This window comes from Pleurodeles waltl, chromosome 8, assembly GCF_031143425.1.
Source record: "Pleurodeles waltl isolate 20211129_DDA chromosome 8, aPleWal1.hap1.20221129, whole genome shotgun sequence".
NCBI classification, from domain to species: Eukaryota; Metazoa; Chordata; class Amphibia; order Caudata; family Salamandridae; genus Pleurodeles; species Pleurodeles waltl.
In genome coordinates this window covers 214,221,064-214,243,038 of record NC_090447.1, presented here as the reverse complement: position 1 = coordinate 214,243,038, position 21,975 = coordinate 214,221,064, and the positions used below count along the sequence as shown (strand labels likewise).

At 42.4% G+C, this 21,975-nt stretch overlaps 1 protein-coding gene across 2 annotated transcripts in view; it reads left to right on the top strand.

The window, feature by feature from the left end:
• Positions 1-21,975, top strand: part of JAM2 (junctional adhesion molecule 2) — a 323,144-nt gene that overhangs the window by 132,272 nt on the left and 168,897 nt on the right. For both annotated transcript variants that reach the window (XM_069204089.1, XM_069204090.1), the window contains exon 2: positions 883-948. In XM_069204089.1, coding sequence (XP_069060190.1) covers positions 883-948 — 66 coding nt within the window. The remainder of the gene's footprint in view (positions 1-882; positions 949-21,975) is intronic.

Below are 21,975 nucleotides of genomic sequence, written 5' to 3'. Positions count from 1 at the left end.
TGCTGCCTTGTGCTGAATGCTTTGGATAAACTCTCACTGAAAATACCTCTGTTAACGTTTTAATTTTTGTATTGGTGTCTTCTGTTCTTCCCTTTTTGTTTTCAGCACTCAATAGAACTGATATTATATGCAGAAAAAGATTTCATGTTTCAAAATCTATAAGAAAATTCTAGAATCATAGCCCCTATCTGAGTTTGCAAATGCTTTACTGGCAGAACACCGCAAATGTCCAATACTGAGAGATAGAATTTTCTACATAGAATGTTTATTAAGGTTTACTGGTCTGATAAATGACATATTTGACTATCGTGTCGGTAGGGCTAAGAACACACTCCCAGCGCCAGTATACCCTTGCGGGTGATAGTGCCCTTTTAGTATACACATAGCATAACATGTCGAGCCTACTGGGCCTATATGTATACTGTATGGTCGCTATTATCACTCTCCAAACATGATTGAATTTTTCTGTTGACATACTCCCTCAAGCCATTATCATGTATGTGATTTTTTTCTTTATTCATTTTAAGCTGTTTTCAAGTACATGTTTTCTCTCTGAGGTTCTCTGTTTTTTAAGTCTTGAATTTTTTTATGCAGTATTCCTGTGTCTTGAGTTGCCAGATTTCTGAATTATTTAAAATTTTCAAAGGCTGTTAAGCATATCGGTTTTCGAATAAATGTTAATCATTTTTCTGGGAAACTTTATGAAGGTAGGCCTGGACAACAGCTGGTACTCCATTGATAATAAACTAACATTAAATAATTAATTGCTTGTCCAGACTTGAACATGTGTATTAGTGGGACCTACAACTTAACAAAAGATGAAACCACATTATATTATTAATAAAATTATATGTAACATTTTTATTTTTTTTCTCTGCTCAGGTAATATTGCGATGGTAGTATCTGTCATGACGGACAATAAAAAAGTGGAAGCAACAGAGTTTGACGGTAAGTTATATAGCACTGAAATATTTTGTCCTATTAACATCCTTTGATTTGCGATAGATGGGTAGATAGATAGATGTTTGTCAGTATTTGAGATCCATATGAGAACTCTAACAGTACTAAGATTCCAAGCACCTTTTTTGCTGGGGTGGACATTATTCCCATTCAAGGATGCACCCGAGATTGAATTGCTATCCTCTCCAATACAGCTGGCATACCTAATAAAGCTTACTCTGAAACAATTGCTTCTTAGGCCGTTTTAATAGCAATAAAGCCATCCACCGTAGCAACCTCCCTGCCTGACATCCATGAACATGACCTCAAGCAGCACGCAAAAGGTGTATCAAGCAACATGGAAGTACAAGATGGAACCGATAAGACACCATCCCAGACAGGTTCCATCAAACACCTTCCTTTCACTTCTGCTAGTTGTTGCAGACCTCAGCAGAGTTTTCTCCTCCAGCTGCTGGGCCTACAATGAAGAGTTTCTGTTCCCATTCTGATTCCATCCCTTTTCATACTCCCTCCACTAGTCTCTCCCTCATCCCTGGACTTGATCCTCCCCTTATTTTTGTCCTCACTTCTCTTCCCTTGGGTGTAATCCATCTGATTGACCCCTTCAATCTTCTGCTCACATCTTCTCTTAGAAATCTCACACACCCACAACAATTGCTTTTAAGCTAGCTTCACTCTAAATAAATCTCATACATACTTGCGTTGTAAAGCACAACAGGACCTGCTTAGTACCTCCATTTTAGAATGTGCATTTTAACTTAGCATTTCTTTTCTGATGGTGATATTTTTCATGACATTCCACTCATGCGATAATGTACAGTCCTTTCTTAATACATGTAGTGTGCTACTTGTAAGAGGTGCTGCCGTCCAGTCTGTACACTCCATCCAAGGCTAGGCACACACAACACCATGCCCTAGTATTGTGATTGTCTGTGGAGACAGTCTCACTTGCAGACATATCATCGCATCAGACCCTCACCTCTGACACAGTGCAACACGACCAGCGCTTATATTATAAAACAAAAAATGCCTCTGCACTACGTTCAGCAGAGGAGCACTTCAGCTAGGATTATTTCACAACGCGGGAACTGTGCCCAAGATGCAGCTTGGCTGACTCTGATGCAGACTCCAGCCTCTACTCTGCACAGAACAATAGCCTGCACTACACCAGACTGGCTTCCCGGCACATCTTACCGAGGTATGATGGGGGTTAAATAACATTATCATGGTTGAGTGTTTATCTTTTCACAATTTTCGTAATGCTGGTTACCATACTTTGAGTAGTTTGCCTAATAATCGCAGCTCAATTTTTTATTTTTATACAAGAATAGATTTGTTGCAATAAATGCTCTAAAAAAACCATTTCCACATCTTTCTTGACTCATCTTGGTTTCACCGAGTGACAATGAAAGGGTAGATCTTTTGCCACAATTTCCTTGGGAATCTGACTAGTCACGATCGCAGTTTCAAATACCAGCTGGTATCCTGGTGTGTTTAGTGTTTCAGATGGGGAACTCTCAGCTAGCTAGGAACTGGGTCAAATGTCCTGATGGTATAAGTCCCTATGCAGTGACATTTATGTTGCCCAGAAACACAGCCCTATGTGATTCGTAGGGACCATATCACACTTATATTTTTACCATGCAGTGAAGGCAATGTGCTTCAAAGTGTTAACTGATTTTTACTTGCTTAATAAATGGTTCAGTGTAAAAAACCCTTGTATCTTACTTTTAACTATTTGTGTTCAGGCTGTGATTATTATTCACCATGAAATATCAGAGTTTGTTTTCACAATAAATAATTCTTAACTTTGCCCCCGAGTTAATAATAGTAGTTCTACATTATTGCTTTAAAATGAGCATATGCAGACGAAGGAAAGCCTTCACAATTGCCCAGGTGAAAATTGTGATTGGAAAATATTGTTTATCATTCAAGCTGGTTATTACACTCTGTTTTCCTTAAATTTGCACATTCACGTTTGAGATTTAACATTGAGCTAGCTTCGCAATCACAAGCAGCATGACAAAAGGAAATAACTGTTTTTAGTAGAGGCAAATACATCTAATACAAACAAGAAGAGAGCATTGCTTTTATTTTTATATTATTGCTGGAGAAGCTCTATACCTAGAGAGACCTGAAAATCAAGTAACAACGACTATAATGAAACCAGTACACTTTGAGGGCACTGCCCAACCTGGCCAGGTCTGCCCAGGTCTAAATCTTGTATGAATAGGTATGTACTGTTTGCCAGGGCATGTGTCTATTGTGCCCATTTAATAAATACTTAAATATGACTAAGCAACTGTGGACTGCTTAGCTGGTAGAAGCACTTTGGTAGATAACAAAACAAGGAGTACAGTTTTACTGGAGAACATAGACACAGTAATACCAATTAGAGTGAAATTGAGTTAAAGCTTGCAAATTTGTTCACACCAAATTTAACAAGTTCCTGCATATTAAACTGTGCCTTCAACAGCAAGTGCATACAGTCATATTCTTCTGCAAAATAAATAGCCTTCTGTAAAAAATAAAATAAAAACATAATAATAATAAGCATAGTCAACTAAGATCCTTAGGCCCAGGCGTTAGCAGATGTTGGTGTTCCTTTTAATTTTCAAAATACGAATTGAAGACGTAGTTCTTTCTTTTTTGCATGCAGGTTTTTTAGGTTATTTATTATATTTGATTTCCAGACAATATGTCCATAAACAAGTGCACCTGCATGTTTTTTTTTTTTTTCTCGTATTTTTTTCTTTTCAGCAGATAGACCGTGAGGATTACACGGAGCAAAACATTGAACTTATTCCACAACAGACAGCAAATATAGGAGCACATTTCAGCATCCTATAATGCCATTAGTGCATCCTCTATTTCTAAAGTCGGTCCCCAAATGCCCTTACCCTTGCGGACTGCACCTATTCTTTTTGTATACAGATTTTCCTTAAAATGCACTGCATTCATTTTCGCCTCCCAAGCTTTAAATGTAGGGGGGAATAGGTAATTTCCAGGCTTGTAAAAATTAGAGATTTAGCAATCAATGATGCTATAAATAGCACCTGTTTCATCCAAATAGTTAATTCAGGGTGACACGAAGTGCCAAACAGGGCTCCCAAAGCGTCAAGGATAAGTACACACCCTACTTTTATGCTGAACCACAAAAAATTTCTGTCCCAATATTCCATAAGCTTGGTACAGGTAAAGCACAGATGGAGCCAGTCCCCTGGGTTACCATTGCATCGTGGACAAGAACCTGAAGTGGTCGGGAGTGCTTTTTTGATTTGTGCTGGAGTGCGATATAACATAAATTTTGAAAAGAAAGCCATTCTCTTGAAGTTTGCCCCCCTTATCGCCTTGTGATATATGCTATTGAGGTTCCTCCATGTTTTCAGATCTACTTTGCACCCGGTGGTGTTTTCGATCCTCGTCAGAAAGCAGGGGACTATTTACAATGCTCCCTGAGAGCTTAGGATCCGATAACAATTGCCGATCCCCTTCTGGTTCTCATAAAATGCCTGGGAGATAAGAGGAGAAGATAAATCCACCAAAGGGATGTGTGGGAGCAAAAAATGCAATATCTGAAGATAGGAATATTTTAGAGAGTCTGAAATAGGAACTCAAGCCTGACACTGTGCCCAAGTCTTGATTTGGTTTCCTGCTAAAAAATAAATCAGAAAATCTAGTAAACCCCAGATTTAGCCATTGATTAGGATGCAGTGGAATCAGTTTTAGTCTCATAATCCCTGAGTGGGCCAGTAACATTGCTGAATGAAAACTGGGAACTTGATGTTTTTCTCGAAATTGAAGAAGCCTGGTATAGATTAATGTAGGGACTTTGTATCTAGTACATTTGGGCTGACACAGGAATTTAAGAAATGGTGCTAGCTGACATCCCTGCTCTGATAGCATAGACTTCAAATAGAATTAAGATTAGGGGATAGAACTGCTCTGGAACACCAATCCAAAAAAAACGATTCATAGTACCTCCTAAAATTTGGTAGAGATAATCCTCCATCCTCGACTGAGAGGGACACAATGTTCAACTGTGCCCTTGGTTTTTTGTTGGCCCATATAAACTGACGACAGAGTATCGTATCAAGCTCTTTAAAAAAATGTTGATGAATTTTGATAATCACACTAGAGAAGATGAATAGAAAAAAGAGGTAGGATTGTCATTTTGAACAATGCCACACATCCAATAATTGACAAAGCAGAGGCTTGCAATTTCTGTAGTAGGTGTTGTACTTTCCTAAAAGTAGAAATATTGTTTAAACCAAAAAGATCTGAAAAATCGTGCAATACATAAATGTCCAGATATCTAATGAGCCGAAAGAGACAGTACTGAGCCTGCATGTCCAAGGGAAGAATATTATCGGTGGCATTAAACAGAAGAGCTTCTGATTTAGAATGATTAATCCTATTTTCCCCCCAAATCTGAAAATACCATTATTTTAGCAAAAGCCTTATCGATATTTGTGGACTCCGCTGCAAGACAGAGACTCATATCCTCAGCAAACAGTTTTAGGTTAGGTGTCTGCGGAATGAGAGGAAGAATAGAAGTATCTTGACGCAGTGCCGCAGCTGAAGGCTCAATAAACAGCGCAAAAAGCACCGGGGAGAGGGGGCATTCTTGATGCCTGCCTCGATGAACTTGTAGGGGTCCTGCTGCGTGTATTAATGAGAATTTTAGCGTGGGCCTTAGAATAAAGATTGCGCAATATCTGGATAACATTTTCTGGGAAACTTAAACTTCAAGATCCTAAAAAGCACCTCCCATTGAATTAGATCAAAGGCTTTATGATAGCTGCTGGTTTGTTATTATGAGAGTAATACAACAGCCTACTCGGGAGAAAGCCACAATGATCTTCATGGATTAGGTCTTGAGCTACTAAGGCCAATCTTTGTGCCACTATCTTTGCTAGAAGCTGATAATCAAAATTTAGTAGACTAATCAGACGATAAGAATCTGGTTTCTGAGGTGGCCTATCTTTTTTTTTTTTAGAAAGCTAATCATTGTGGCCCTTGTAAAAGATGCTGGCATGTCTGCCCCCTGTAGAATATTATTAAAAAGAACAACTAAGCACCCGGCTATTTGATCTACGAGGATTTCATAGATGGAAGACCATCTTTCCCACAGGCCTTCCCATTCTTTTTTTCAAGAAGTGAGATAGGTGATATCAGTTTTGCCCTTGATGACTCGTCAAAAATTGGCAGAATCACTGGATCAAGGTATTGATTGATCTGCTGAACATTGGTTGGAAGAGAGTGAGAATTAATTTTTGAATAGTGAGACAGAAAGACTCTTTCAGTATCTTCTGGAAGGTTTACCTTGACCCTCATCAAAAATAGATTTGATAGTGTCTTCATGGAATTGATTTTTTTCACTGACCCAGCCAGAAATTTGCCTACATTTTCACTTTCTTAATACCAGGTCTGCAAACTTGTATGTTGATTGACTATCTCGCGAGATAAAAAACAATCCCTTAACTTGGCCTGTGCCACACTCAATCTTGTGACTGCCTCTAGGTCCTGGGAGGTCAGGAAGGCTCTTTGTGCTCGATTGAGCCCCAATTGGAGCTCCTTTACCTTTTCGTTATTTAATTTGACCATAAATGCCTTATAAGATATTGTTTCTCCACTTACGTACGCTTTGAGTGCTTCCCAAATGGAAAATGGGGAAATAGAGTATTTATTAATCTCCAGGAAATCGGTAACCGAGGTCTTAAGGATCTGTACTCATCCTTCATCTGCCAAAAGAGATTTATCGAAGCTCCAACGAGGATGAACACCTATCTCACCAGGCAGATTGAGCTTGAGATTGATCTGAGGTGCTGAATGGTCCGAGAAGGGATTGGCGCGTATGTAAGGGTTACTTCTTGGAGTAAAAACAAAGTTAAATTGAAGTCTATTCTGAAAGCAGTATTATATTTTCTTGAAATATACGTATAATCATGATCCTGCAGGTGATCAGTCCTCCAAGCTTCTGCTAATGCTAAATCAGAAATAATGTTACCCAACCTCTGGGGAAACTGTAGCTTTATTCTGCTTTTTGTTTTTACAAGAAGAATCCATCTGAGTATCTGGAATAACATCAAAGTACTCCCCAATGACAAAAAAGGACGGGGAGTGTGCTCAACACCTTAGAGTCCCTGAAGGGGGTTTGGATCATCTCCTAATGAACTGTAAAAGCTCGCAAAATGGATATGATTATTCAAGGTAAGTGTACTAATTACCACCCAACGTGCCTGCGGGTGTCTGTGGATCTGATACACCATTGAAGAAAATTTCTGAGACACCAATATAGCAACCCCTCGAACAGCGATAAATTTAGGGAGTCTTGGCAGATTATTTTGACATTTAAAATGTGTTTCCTGCAGGAGAAAAATCTGTGATTGCGAGGTCCCAAGCCAGTTGAGTATAGCAGCAAACATAACATGATTACTGGCACCGTTTATATTACAAGAGATATCCCTTAGTTCTCTCCCTAACCCTCCTTTACAAAACAAAGTCATTCTGTACCAAGATCATAGTCAACCTCCAACCTCGCACTTTCATGTTAAGAAAAACTGGCTATTCTGTCCATTTTAGCCATTTTATCTACTGTTTTTTTTTGTCAAACTTTCTTAATTCATTTTCTTAAGGCACAATATAATACTTAAACAATGCATTTGTTAGAGGTCAACAGAATGAATATTGAAAGGCTATTGAGTTACACATTTGTCATATAAACAAGACTTCCTCAGCGTAAGAAGCAAATGAAAAGGTCTCATAACCAAATTTTCACAATTAGGTGCTATCTCAGTACCGTTATATCTCTCTCTGCCCCACCCCCAAAAACAGAACCAAAACCTAAAATAACAAAAGGAAAAAATAAACATTAAACAAAATACCTTCTGTGGGAAATGCTTACCTATACTTGGAGTTGGGAAAGGTGCTGTGAGACCTTCAAGTGGGTTGGGGGAGCCCAGGTCTTAATTGGTTTAGATGTGAAAGAGATGGGAGTGCTGTTGTGCGCGTAGGGCAAGTAGTAAGGGGGAGTCCTTCTGATAGAATGCTGACTAGTGCTTCCCAGTGATGTTCAAAATTCTTGTTTGTATCTTGGAGGATATCTGTCATTCTTTCCATTGTTAATCCTTGCCAGAGTCTAGCATACCATAACGTTTACGTGGGCACTGTGCCATTCTTCCAGTTAGCTGCTAGAGCCATCTTTTCTGTCCCAAAAACTTTTTTCATTTATCAATATTTTTATTCAGCTTTAAAACCATAAAAGCACATAAATACAAATATAAAACAATATATACATTTTTACAATTACACAAAGTATAAAATCACAGTTTTAAAAAGAGCCTGCACACATCAATCAGTTACCATGCTTAAAGAAACCTAGAAATAATCCATTAAAATAATTACCATTTTCATAGTGCATATTAAAGTGCAAAAAAGGGTACAAGGACAGCTGTACAATCAATATCATTACTGTGGTGCATTTAAAAAGTGGCATCTCAAAGACAAATGGCGCATATCCCCCCATTACAATTCATTAAAACAAATTAAGCAGCTTTTCCAAGTGTATCAGTATCACCCTGTTAGACTGCACGTTCAAGTATCGCGAGTCAGCATATGCTTGCATCCGAGTCGCCATGAATATAACAAATATCTGGATATGGCAAAAATCAGCCACACAGTAGTTCACTTCAAAAAATTCTAATGGTAGGCTGCATATGTCTAACTGACAGAGTACGACAAGTCGGGATAAGCTATGCTCTCCTGTACACAGCATGTCTAGGGCAAAAAAATAGGAGGTGCTCTTCTGTTTCAGGACCCTCTTGGCAGAATGGACAAGAGAACAAAATATTTAAAGCATTCCATCTGCTGAGAAAACCATTATGTGGCAAGATACCACATCTAAATTGTAGGTATAACGATTTTGCTTGAGGAGGCTCAATCTGATTCATGAACTCCTCATGGTGTAAATGATCTTTTAAATCCAAAAACCTACCAGTAAAGTACCCCACAGTGTCCCGGATTTTGCCATGAACCACGAGTATGGAGCCAGTAGCTCTTCTTGAGGGACGCCAGATTGTTTTTATTGATACTTTGGGGATTGGTCCACAATTCACACATACAAAAATTGGTTAGCCACGTTTTGAGGTATCTTAGCCAAAGGATACTCCCTTTGCTATCAAGTGCCATTACTTCGCTGACTGATTCTCTCATGGGAAGAGGTGAGTTATCATGTCAGTCGTGTCCAAAAAGCTAGAAGTCTAAAAGCTGCCACATGCACAATGTTTTGAGACCAAGACCAACCCTATCAAGGTTAGGGGTGCATTTCAAGATAAACCCAAGATTAATCTCATAAAAGCATTTTCTGTTTTTTCTAGCACCCCTAAATTCTGGGAACCCCATATCTCGGCACCACATAGTGAAGCGCCTACCTCCTTCCCCTGATAGATATCTATAATGGAGACGTCTGGCCTATATATGTACTTGCTTTCAACCTTTTGGGCAGAGAATACATACTGAAGGGTAAGCTGACCATAATGTGTGGGGCCTAATCTAATGTATAGTAACCCTTACACCTAGGTGAATGAAATCCTCCACTTGTTCTTGGTAGGTTATCACCTAGCTCAACTTTACCTCTAAAGGTTTTGTGTGGGTAAAACACCATAATTTCAGTCTTCTTGAAGTTTTCTCCAAGACCAAGGTCTTCTCATGCTACTGAAAACCTACCCAGTAGGTTTTGGAGCCCTCCAGTGTTCTAGATACAAGTAGCGTATCATCCGCAAGTATCAAGGACATAACCTTGCCCCACCCCTCTGACCAACTTAACACGTTCTGTAAGCTAACCATTATGTCCCCATCTTATCTGGGCATAATTTCCCTGGTGGAGCCTAATGATCATTTGAAGAAGGTATCGATTGTGCCTGTATTTTTTCTAAACCCAGCCTGGAGGGGCGAGAGGATCTCATACCCCTTAATCCAGTCCAGTAACCTCCCCAGCAAATGCCTGCTGAACAGTTTTTGTGTTAAATCAATTAGGCTAATAGGCCTGTAATTTGCAGGATCACTTTTTTCCCCCTTTTTATATACTGGGATCACATCCACCCCTACCCAAGAATCGGAAATCTGTGCTCCTTTTATCATTAAATCAAATATTAAGGATAACACTACAGACTTCCACTTCAAATAGGTGAAGATCACCCTGAATTTTGTCCAGTCCGGGCACCTTCCTCTCTGTAACATATTGAGGGCTATCTTGGTTTCCTCTTAGCTAAAATCAATTGGGTCAGCCACCCAACATTCATTAATACTACCTACACATGATAGGTTATCTGCCCCAAATACCGTAGCATTCTGACCAGCAGAGACTATACTAAAATGATTTACAAACATCTTAAGTTGCCCCCAAACATAACCACATGATAGAGTGATCACTCCAGGTTTGGTGGTGTAGGGAGTCATCTCGTAAGCCTAAAAGTTTACCGTTTAATGTGGAAGGGATGGGATAGCCCAGTCTTTCTTTAATTTGTTCTAAGATTTCAGTCCAGAAGGGTCGAATGGTTGGACAGTCCCACCAGATGGGTCAAAAATGACTGAGTAGACCACATCCCCTCCATCATAAATCAGATGCTGCGAGAAAGATCTTTTTCAGTTGAATGGGGTAGAGATACCAGTCGTACTGTAATTTGTAATGGGCTTCTCTAAGCCCTAGGGAATGAATAAATCTTGGAATAAGGGAGAGCAGTACATCATCTAAAAGGAGTAATATTTTTTTATCACACGAGCCAAAGGGAACGTCCCAAATCTCCGGTGTAGATTTTATCTTAGCAGCCAAGGGTTCTATGCGGAGAGCAACTAAAAGTGGGGAGAGCAGGCACCCTGGGGTGTACCAGTTGTAATGAAAAATGATCAGATCCTATTCTGTTGACCGTTGCATGTGATAAGTGAGGCGCAAAGTTCTCCTGTACCATGTCAATGAAGTGTTCATTAATGTCAACATTTATGAAGGATGTGGAAAAGGAAGGACCAGTCCTCCCAGTCGAAGGCCTTTTCAGCATCAAGCGCCACCAGAATGGCAGGGATTTGTGTAACTTAAGAGAGGCCTCTTGTAACTTGTCTTCTTAGATCAGGCTGCCTAAAGCTTCATTCTGATCTGTGGGTACTTGGGGCAAGGTCCCTCCTTCTAACTAGTCTATTTGAGCCTCTTCATCCGATGGTTTGGGAGTATACAGGACTTTGTAAAAATCACAGCCAGCATGTGCTTTAAGTTCAGAAGGGACTATCTCCCTCATCCTTGCGAATATAACTAGTGTAGTCTTTTCATGTTTAAGTTGTAGTTGGCATGCCAAGGGAGTGCCCATCTTGCTTCCTTTATTGTAAGTCAAGTGCTTGAGATGTAACAAGGTGAATTCAGCTCTGTTGACATAAATTGCACTCAATTTCCGCCTTAAGGTCCTACCTTTTCTTGGATTGCAGGAGTGGGAGTATTTTTGTGGGTGAGTTCAACCAGTCAGAGCTCTGTCCCCAATGTCAATCTGTCTTGGGTCTTTTGTTTATTGAACATGGTTACGAGGGAGATGCAGTTACTCCTAATAGCCACCATAAAGGCATTTCATTTGGTTGACATATTAGTATCGTGGGTTTGTTCTCGTGGAAGACATCTCTAATGGTATTGCGTAATTCTTCCCAAAACAAACTATCTCTAGTAAGCGATCCTGGGAAGAAGCATCGGTGTAGCTTAAGGGTGAGGACCCCCATGATGCTTACTGGAGCGTGGTCTGATATAAAAATCTGACGAGATTCAGCAGCTAAAAAATTTTGTTCGAAGGATTGGCTAATAAATGTATATCCCAAACATGATGCAGTGGGAGTTTGGAAAAAAGTTGTTGTCCTGAGTGTTAGGGTGGAGAGTGTGCCATGTGTTTAAGTGCTTGTGTAAAGCTTCCTGTGTCTGCTCCCAAGGGTGTGCAGTCTAACTGAAGATTCCAGGTAAGGTTAAAGTCTCCTATAAGTCTTATGTCCTCTTTAGCAAAACCCCCATAAAGAGTAAAGAATGTGTGGAGAAAGGTAGTTTATGCCAAATTTGGAGCGTTAACCATAGCTATGGTACACATACAACCTCATGGTGTCACTTTACCAGTAAAAGCCTACTCTCCTTGTCTGTTTTGTGGTTGAAACTGGACAGAAGAGTGGAAGAGGAGGGCCATCCGATTAGGTTTGGTGGGTGCAGAGGAGCAATAATTTATTGGGTAGGCCTTAGGTTTCAAAATCTGGCCATCCCCATCACAGGTAGATCCTCCTAAATTATAACCCAACCTTAGGGGCGCTGGCACACGCTTAAAGCTAGTGACTGGATCAGCACTTTGGAGAGTCTGAAACCCGCCTTACTGGAAAATAATGCTTGTCCCTTAGACTCATTTAATGGTTGGATTATCAAATGCTTAGACACTCTTCTTCCTTACACAACTATGTCTGGGGATCGTCTGAAAAAAGGCGCCCCTTGGTTCTCCTCCCATCCTCTTCAGCTTAAGAGGGAATGCCGACGCCTGGAAAGAAGATGGAGAAAATCCTATAATATTTCTCTGAAAGAAGAATATAGGAACGCTATTAGATTTTTTTCATGCTGAAATTAAATCGGCTCAATGTACATACTAAGCTACCAAAATAGAACAGGGCTCGAACTCCCCTAAAGAGATTTTTCATCTACTCAGAGAAATTGCCCAACGCCACTCTGATAGTGAACTGGTTGAAGCCTCCCACGAACACAGTAACAATCTAGCAACATTTTTTCAGCAAAAAATGTCAGATATTTGTTTGGCCTTACTGACTGGTACCCTCTGTTTCCAAACCCTTGGAGAAGAACATATAGACTGCTCTGGAGTGCTTTCACAGTTTCCGCCTTTCTCAGTGGACTTGGTTTCTAAACTACTTTCTACCCCTAAGTCTGGCTCCCCATTTGATCCTGCTCCCCCTTCAATATTAGCTGTAGGGGCTCCTGTCATAGCCCCAGTCTCGACCGACCTGCTGAACTCTTCGCTGTGTAATAGCATTATCCCCGACCAGTGGAAACATGCTATAGTTAAACCCCTGCTGAAAAACCTTATCTACGCAACCGTGCTCAACAATTATAAGCCCATCTCCTTGCTGCCAGCTCTATCTAAAATAATTGAGAAACACGTTAATGCACAACTCTCAAATATCCTTGAAGAAACCAATATTCTTCATCCCTCTCAGATGGGCTTTAGATCTCTACATAGTACAGAATTTGCTTTGATTGCATTTACGGAATAGGTCAGGAAGCGTCTTGATCAGGGATCCGTGTCTGCTGTTATCCTTCTCGATCTTAGCTCGGATTTTGACACAGTTGATCATAACCTGTTACTTCTAAGAATGAGGGAGATTGGAGTTACAGGCAGCGCTCTGAGCTGGATCTGTTCCTTTTTAGAGGAGAGATCATTTTAAGTAGATCATTTTTCTCCAGCTGCTTCAAGAGCAGCTGTGGAGTGCCTCAGGGCTCGTCTCTTAGCCCCACGTTATTTAACATCTATATTTCTCCCCTAGCAAAGATAGTGGAGCCATTTGGTCTTTTATTAGTGTCATATGCAGACGCCACCCAGTTGGTGGTCGGATTTTCTACTAATGCCAGTTCTTATGATTCGTCACTTTCCACCTGCCTACGGGTAGTATCGGAATGGATGTCCAAATGTAAACTGAAGCTAAATGGAGACAAGACTGAGGTATTGATTCTAGGACATTGCTCTTGGCAAGGTCTAATTCTCCAATGTTGCAGTATCTAGGGGATTCCCTCCCAACCCCCCCCCCCCCCCCAAAAGGAATATATAAAGAGCCTAGACATTTGCCTTGATCCATGGCTCATCATGGAACATCAGGTTAAGAAAATTTCATTCAGGCTCCTAAGGACAATGTTTAAAATACTTCCACCTATTGCAAAAAGACTTATCATCCAGGCACTCAGTATTTCTCATTTAGATTATGGTAATGTCTTGTATCTTGGTGCCCCGAAATATGTGAAAAAGAAGCTTCAGATGGTGCAGAACACCGATGCTCATCTACTCTTTGACATTCCCAGGCATGAATCTGCCAAATCGTCCATCTCTTCTCTGCAGTGGCTCCAAATGGAGCAACATATAAAGTTTAAAACATTGTGTTTTATCGACAGGGCCTTATCCAATAATGACCCCCTTTTTTATTTTAAGGCCCCTTGCTTCTTTCCATAAGCCCATCACACAGCTTAGGTCCTCATCAGCCACGTTAGCCTCAATCCCCAAAGTAAAAAATCCAAATGGGGTGGAAGGTCGATGGCGTATCTCAGAGGCGCATTGTGGAATTCTCTACCGCTTGGTCTTTGACTTACTAGCCATGAACTTACCTTCTGACATTCACTCAAAACTTGGCTGTTTTAAAGCTTTTCCCTCAGTCTGTGTCTTTATGGTCTACGACTAGCGCTGGTAGGCCTACTTGTAGCCATGTGCTCTACAAGATCCTGTAACATAACATAACTTAATATACCCTCATCACTTTGTTTGAGATGTCTCCTGTAATACCACTTTATCATGTTGATGATCTAATAGGTATTTCCAAAATGTGTCTCTTGGTGAGTGAGTTGAGTCCCTTAATGTTATATGTTAGTGTAGTTATTACCATGGCACGGGCAATAGATCAAGTGCTGTAAGGAAATGCCTCCTTGGCATGGCTACCCCCTGACTTTTTGCCTTTGCTGATGCTATGTTTTGATTTGAAAGTGTGCTGAGGCCTGCTAACCAGGCCCCAGCACCAGTGTTCTTTCCCTAACCTGTACTTTTGTTTTACACAATTGGCACACCCTGGCATCCAGGTAAGTCCCTTGTAACTGGCACCCCTGGTACCAAGGGCCCTGATGCCAGGGAAGGTCTCTAAGGGCTGCAGCATATCTTATGCCACCCTGGGGACCCCTCACTCAGCACAGACACACTGCTTGCCAGCTTGTGTGTGCTGGTGAGGACAAAACGAGTAAGTCGACATGGCACTCCCCTCAGGGTGCCATGCCAACCTCACACTGCCTATGCAGTATAGATAAGTCACCCCTCTAGCAGGCCTTACAGCCCTAAGGCAGGGTGCACTATACGATAGGTGAGGGCACCAGTGCATTAGCACTGTGCCCCTATAGTGTCTAAGCAAAACCTTAGACATTGTAAGTGCAGGGTAGCCATAAGAGTATATGGTCTGGGAGTCTGTCAAACACGAACTCCACAGCACCATAATGGCTATACTGAAAACTGGGAAGTTTGGTATCAAACTTCTCAGCACAATAAATGCACACTGATGCCAGTGTACGTTTTATTGTGAAATACACCCCAGAGGGCACCTTAGAGGTGCCCCCTGAAACCTTAACCAACTACCTGTGTAGGCTGACTGGTTTTAGCAGCCTGCCACACTCGAGACATGTTGCTGGCCACATGGGGAGAGTGCCTTTGTCACTCTGTGGCTAGTAACAAAGCCTGCACTGGGTGGAGATGCTACCACCTCCCCCTTGCAGGAGCTGTAACACCTGGCGGTGAGCCTCAAAAGCTCACCCCCTTTGTTCCAGCGCCACAGGGCATTCCAGCTTGTGGAGTTGCCCGCCCCCTCCGGCCACGGCCCCACTTTTGGCGGCAAGGCCGGAGGAGATGATGAGAAAAACAAGGAGGAATCACTGGCCAGTCAGGACAGCCCCTAAGGCAACCTGAGCTGAAGTGACTCTGACTTTTAGGAATCCTCCATCTTGCAGATGGAGGATCCCCCCAATAGGGATAGGAATGTGACTCCCTCCCCTTGGGAGGAGGCACAAAGAGGGTGTACCCACCCTCAGGGCTAGTAGCCATTGGCTACTAACTCCCCAGACCTAAACACGCCCTTAAATTTAGTATTTAAGGGCTTCCCTGAACCTAAGAATTTAGATTCCTGCAACTTACGAAGAAGAGGACTGCTGAGCTGAAAGACCCCTGCAGAGAAGAAGACGACACCAACTGCTTTGGCCCCAGCCCTACCGGCCCGTCTCCCTCCTTCAGAAGAAAACTGCTCCAGCGACGCTCTCCCTGGGACCAGCGACCTCTGAATCCTCAGAGGACTGCCCTGCTTCCAAAAGACCAAGAAACTCCCGAGAACAGCGGCCCTGTTCAACAAAGACTGCAACTTTGTTTCCAGAGGAGCAGATTTAAAGACCCCTGCAATCCCCACAAGAAGCGTGAGACTTGCAACACTGCACCCGGCGACCCCGACTCGACTGGTGGAGAACCAACACCTCAGGGAGGACCCTCCGGCGACTCCGAGACTGTGAGTAACCAAAGTTGTCCCCCCTGATCCCCCACAGCGACGCCTGCAGAGGGAATCCCCAGGCTCCCCCTGACCGCGACTGCCTGACTCTAAAATCCCGACGGCTGGAAAAGACCCTGCACCCGCAGCCCCCAGCACCTGAAGGTTTGGAACTCCAGTGCAGGAGTGACCCCCAGGAGGCCCTCTCCCTTGCCCAGGTGGTGGCTACCCCGAGGAGCCCCCCCCTTGCCTGCCTGCATCGCTGAAGAGACCCCTTGGTCTCCCATTGAAACCTATTGAAAACCCGACGCTTGTTTGCACACTGCACCCGGCCGCCCCAGTGCCGCTGAGGGTGTACTTTTTGTGCTGACTTGTGTCCCCCCCCCCAGTGCCCTACAAAACCCCCCTGGTCTGCCCTCCGAAGACGCGGGTACTTACCTGCTGGCAGACCGGAACCGGGGCACCCCCTTCTCCATTGAAGCCTATGTGTTTTGGGCACCACTTTGACCTCTGCACCTGACCGGCCCTGAGCTGCTGGTTTGGTGACTTTGGGGTTGCTCTGAACCCCCAACAGTGGGCTACCTTGGACCCCAATTTGAACCCCGTAGGTGGTTTACTTACCTGCAAGAACTAACATTACTTTACCTCCCCCAGGAACTGTGAAAATTGCACTGTCTACTTTTAAAGTAGCTATATGTGTTTTATGTAAAAAGTATATATGCTATTGTGATTATTCAAAGTTCCTAAAGTACTTACCTGCAATACCTTTCAAATGAGATATTACATGTAGAATTTGAACCTGTGGTTCTTAAAATAAACTAAGAAAATATATTTTTCTATAACAAAACCTATTGGCCTGGAATTGTCTCTGAGTGTGTGTTCCTCATTTATTGCCTGTGTGTATGTACAACAAATGCTTAACACTACTCCTTTGATAAGCCTACTGCTCGACCACACTACCACAAAATAGAGCATTGGTATTATCTCTTTTTGCCACTATCTTACCTCTAAAGGGAACCCTTGGACTCTGTGCATACTATTCCTTACTTTGAAATATTACATACAGAGCCAACTTCCTACAAGTGCTTTTTGTGAAATGGCTCCTCTTGTTGCATCTTAACTTAAGGAAGCTCATCAATAGCCTCCTCTCATTCTCCATCTCCCACAGTGTCGAGGCCCCACACATGGAATAAAAATAACTTAAAATATCAAGAGGGAACCTGGTTCCTCAACGTTAGGGAAGCAGTAGGTAAATCGCAGAAAATTGTGTGAACATGTTCACAAACCTCATATTACATTTTCGCTTACGTTAGTAAAAAACGAGGCATTGTACGGCAGCACAGAAATGCAGGGTATCTATCAAAAACCTTAGATACAATGCACCACATGGCAGCACCATTTTCAGAGCAGAATCACTAAGAACAGTTCACTGGGTGGGGCCTATCATACAGTAGACCTATGCAAAGAAAGAGTGGAGCAAATAAGGCCTACAGGAATGTCTTCAACTTAGTTGAATGAAATAGTCTTTCAGTTTCTCCTTGTTTCCCTCGTCTTCGGGGACGGTGCTGTGAAAGCCACTTTGTGGTTTGCATGTGTGCCAGAGCTAGTAGTCGGCATTGCCCTTCTGTTTGTGGTATCATTTGAGTCAGATATCTGGATTCCCAACAGGACAATGAGGGACAGGGAGGTCGGTGAAGTGATGTGTTTTATTCTGATAGGTAAAGGCCAAGCCAAATGGCTATGTCCATCTGTGTTTGATATTTACTTGTCTCAGTTTATCTGTGACTGGCTTGAACTTTAGTCTCCTAGCTAAGGTGGACGGGCCATATCTTGAAACACCCAGCATGATCTTCCCTGAAAAGTCACTTCCTCCGTGCAGCCTATAGAATAGCTTCCTTCATTTTGAAAGAGTGTAGCTTTGCTAGAACATTTCTGGGGCTTTTCCCCTCGCCATGGTCTGGGAGAGCTGACTCTGTGGACTCGCTCTAATTCAACTTTAGGATCTGACCCACATAACAGTTCAGAGAACATACCTACTACAAATGTTTCTAGGTCTTGCCCTTCCTCACCTTCCTCTAAGTTGTGTAGCTGTATGTTATCTTGTCAGGACCATTTTTCTAGGTCTTACAAATTTAGGATTGCAACATGCAGATGTTCTTTGAGGTGGGTGAGGATTTGGTCAGGTTATCTACTCAATGCGTTAGTGATTGGCAAGTATTGCCAAGGTCCTGTGTTCATACTCCAGTGGAGTCCACAACTTGCTACAAAATAGTCAACCTGGATGTAAGGTCAGCATGGAGTATCTCTAATAAGGTGACACGTCGGTTTGAGCTCTAGGTGCAGTTCTTTTTGAAGTCCCTGAAAGACGAGAGAAAACCCCCCTTAGTTAATGCCATTTTGCTGCTGGAGGTCCCAAATGTGTGCAGGTTTAGAGTTTCTATGGGTTGAAAGTTACTCAAAACTCTATTTGATTGAATCTTCTTGGGATGCACGTAAAGAGGTATTGCCACTACCAGGAGAGATGTATCAACGTGGGACTGCAAGGCTCTATCTAGCTACATAGTAGTTAATGCTGGATCTGAATGTTCAGCTCTGAGTTGGCCTTCAAGCGAAGATGAGGTGATCAAAAACTGTGTGCTTTAAGGCGCTGCGAAGTTCAGCGTACTATTTGTCTGTGAGGTATGGGGGCCCAGTTTTCAGTCTGCCCGAGTAATGCCTAACGGAGAGTTCGCTCAGCTTTGCTGGATTGTTAGGTACTGCTGGTCTCTGGGCTCTTACCATTGTCCCTCTCTTGGTTAATCCCAAAAACAAACTGACATCACAGAAGCATTCTCCCTGGAGTGGATGCCATTTTCAACATCTCAGCAGATCACATGATATCCTTCAATCACCCCTTCTCCTTCTCACACTTGTATCATTAAGGGCTTCATCATGCATCACTAGGGCTCGTAGTGTATTATTAGCAGCAGTTCCCGGCATAAGCAAAGGGGCCCGGTGTATGCCTGCAGCGCTCGCTCTACATGGGGCTCCTCAGGGAGTGCTCAAGTTGCAGTGAAAAGGCTCTATGGTGGCAGGCAGCAGCAGGAATCCTAACTATAAGGTATATAGCTATGAGGCACCTAGGAGGAGCCCCAGAGTTTGTAGGGGGAGCCTATGTCCCTGCAGTGTTGGGCTGTTGCCGTCACAGCAGGTCGTGCATAATGACTGCCGTTTTGAAGCGTGAGTGTGAGGCCCCAATGTTGAACCAGGCCCGTTGCAACTCACATTGTATAGTCTCATAGAGGCTCCGCCTGAGATTGATCCCTGTATGTGAGGGCACATGTACATGCCCGGCTGAATGGCAAGTGCAGAAGAAGCCAGAGAGTCGCCTGTCAGGCCTCAGGCTCCCAGTGGCATTACAGGGCCCGCCCCTCAACGTGCTGTACTGCAGGGCATGTCATCCGCAGTCCAAAAAGGCTGGGGGAGCACTGTCCTTACTTGTGTATAGCGCAATGGCAGGTGGCTAGTGCCCCAGGGTCCGCAGCATGAAGGGAGGCTTTCTCATGCTGGCTGGGAGGCCGGATTCTCCTCGCTCCTCTTAGTCTCCACGGGCGTCAGTCCCACTGACATGGTTGTTTCTAAGCACATGCCCCTCACTGCCTTTGGTTGGCGCAAGTCCCACGTTTCTTGTCTGTCCCAGTTCCCCTCTTCTGGCTCCATCTGCCCCGGAGGGATCACATTGAGGACGGATTAGAAGCCCAATACCTCGTTACTCAAGGTGAATGTGGTGGAGCTGATACAGATCACGTCTGAGTGGCTATGATGGTTTACCACTCCCCCTCCTTCTCTGTTTTTATGTGTAGACCCAACATGACTACTTTCTTTATTCTCTTTACTTACAACTTTTGCTGTCAGCCAGACCTATTGTTGCTACTTTCATAGGTCTGGCTACAGACAGCTTTAGCTTGTTGGCAGAACTGTTGTTACTGTACATAAAGGGAGATTTAGAGGAGTTTCTCTCTCATCACATGCTGTTAGGTGTATCATTATACCTTCTTTGGTATAATGTTGTCCATAGTTGTCAGGAGCAGCAACTGCTCAAAGGGACTGTTTGAGAAATTAAATGAAGAAGCCATCTGGAAAAGTAGGCTCCCTCCACTAAACACAATGCACTGTTTTCTTGAAGTATAATGTACGCATGTTTGTAAATGGACAGTGATCTTTATGTGCTTTTTTTTTATTTTTAAAGAAAATACTTATTTGTGTTAAAAAATATACTTGGAAAAAAACACTACACTATTTTGTTGAAAATTGAGACCCGACATATATCATACTGCATTTACATACTTCTCCTAATATTGTTTCAAGGAAATTTGTTATGTATTTTACTGGCGGTATTTCTTTCCAATGTACTTTGTGCGTGTTGGATTTTCTCTTTGCACAGCCTCCGGAAATGTCAAAAGACCTGCCACTGGAGAAGTGATCTCAGGTGGCAGTCTTGAGATCAAGCTGTATGGATCGAATAGCCTGAGGGTTGTTCCACAGAGGCTACATCCTTGAACTTCCCTCCTGCTTCTTCTTCCACTTATGCCTTAAGGGCATCCCTTTTTTTTGGGACAACTCTGCTTCTCTTCACACTTACTTAAACTACCTTGATTTTTAGAAGCTGTCCCTTTTGCTGGGAGCTCACTCCCAAGTATCTGACCATGTCACCCCAAATAGTGATATCCCAGCCACAGCGTGGCTTCATCACATCGCTCCTAAAGAGTTTCACCCCCAGGTTCTGTAACATCGTAAGTACAACCAATGGTTTCACTTAACAAACATAAATATGAATAATAACAAGGCAATAAAAAGTTGAACGATGTTATCCACACATTCAAATAGGGAATTACTGAATAATACATTTGCCAAGAAAACATATTGAGAGACGGCACTGCACATAGGAAGAATATTTACATTGAAAAAGAAATAGGATTTTATAATGAACGATCATTTCAGAGTATTTTTTGTTCTTGAGGCAAGGGTATGTATTCTAGCACATAGCAATATGTGTGTCCAATGGATGAAGAAAGTCTTATGTCTTACAGTTTAAATTACACATTTGCCAATCAACTCCCATGTAAGATATTTGTTTTGTCACTCATCCATTGTTTTGCTTGCTTGGTTGATACTTGGAAAACAAGAAGTAGTAGAACACACATTGAAGTTTCAGTCTCTGGTTTAGCGAGAAAATCTTCAGGACAGAATGCATAGGGCACTTTTGGCCAACTTTTGTTTTTTCTAATTAAGAGACACCAATTGCATGTGCGCAGAGCATGGTATTCCAGATGCTTTCAAATAGAGTAAATTAACCAACTACCTCCATTCACTAGACAGAATTTCTCTATGCCTTTGTTCATCGTCACTCGTGACTTGGTTCTGCCTTAATTAATTTTTATACATTTCATAGCTCATATTATTGTATTTTGTACTACAAATGTCACAATATTTCTCACTTAGATACCTTCCAAACCTTGCCAGGCACTTTCAACCTGCCATGCGACTCGGGTAACTCTCTCTTGCAAGCACGAGAATTCTTCCTTTGTCTTATTTCCTTTTACTCGTGTTTCTTTTTCACTGTTTGCACTCTGCGACATGTCAACCTCAACCCAGATGTACATTAGGCCTCCATATGCAACATACACTGTTTTTAATCTTGCCAGAGAGCACCGGCAATAAAGCTACACTAGTATGTAGGTGCCCTGT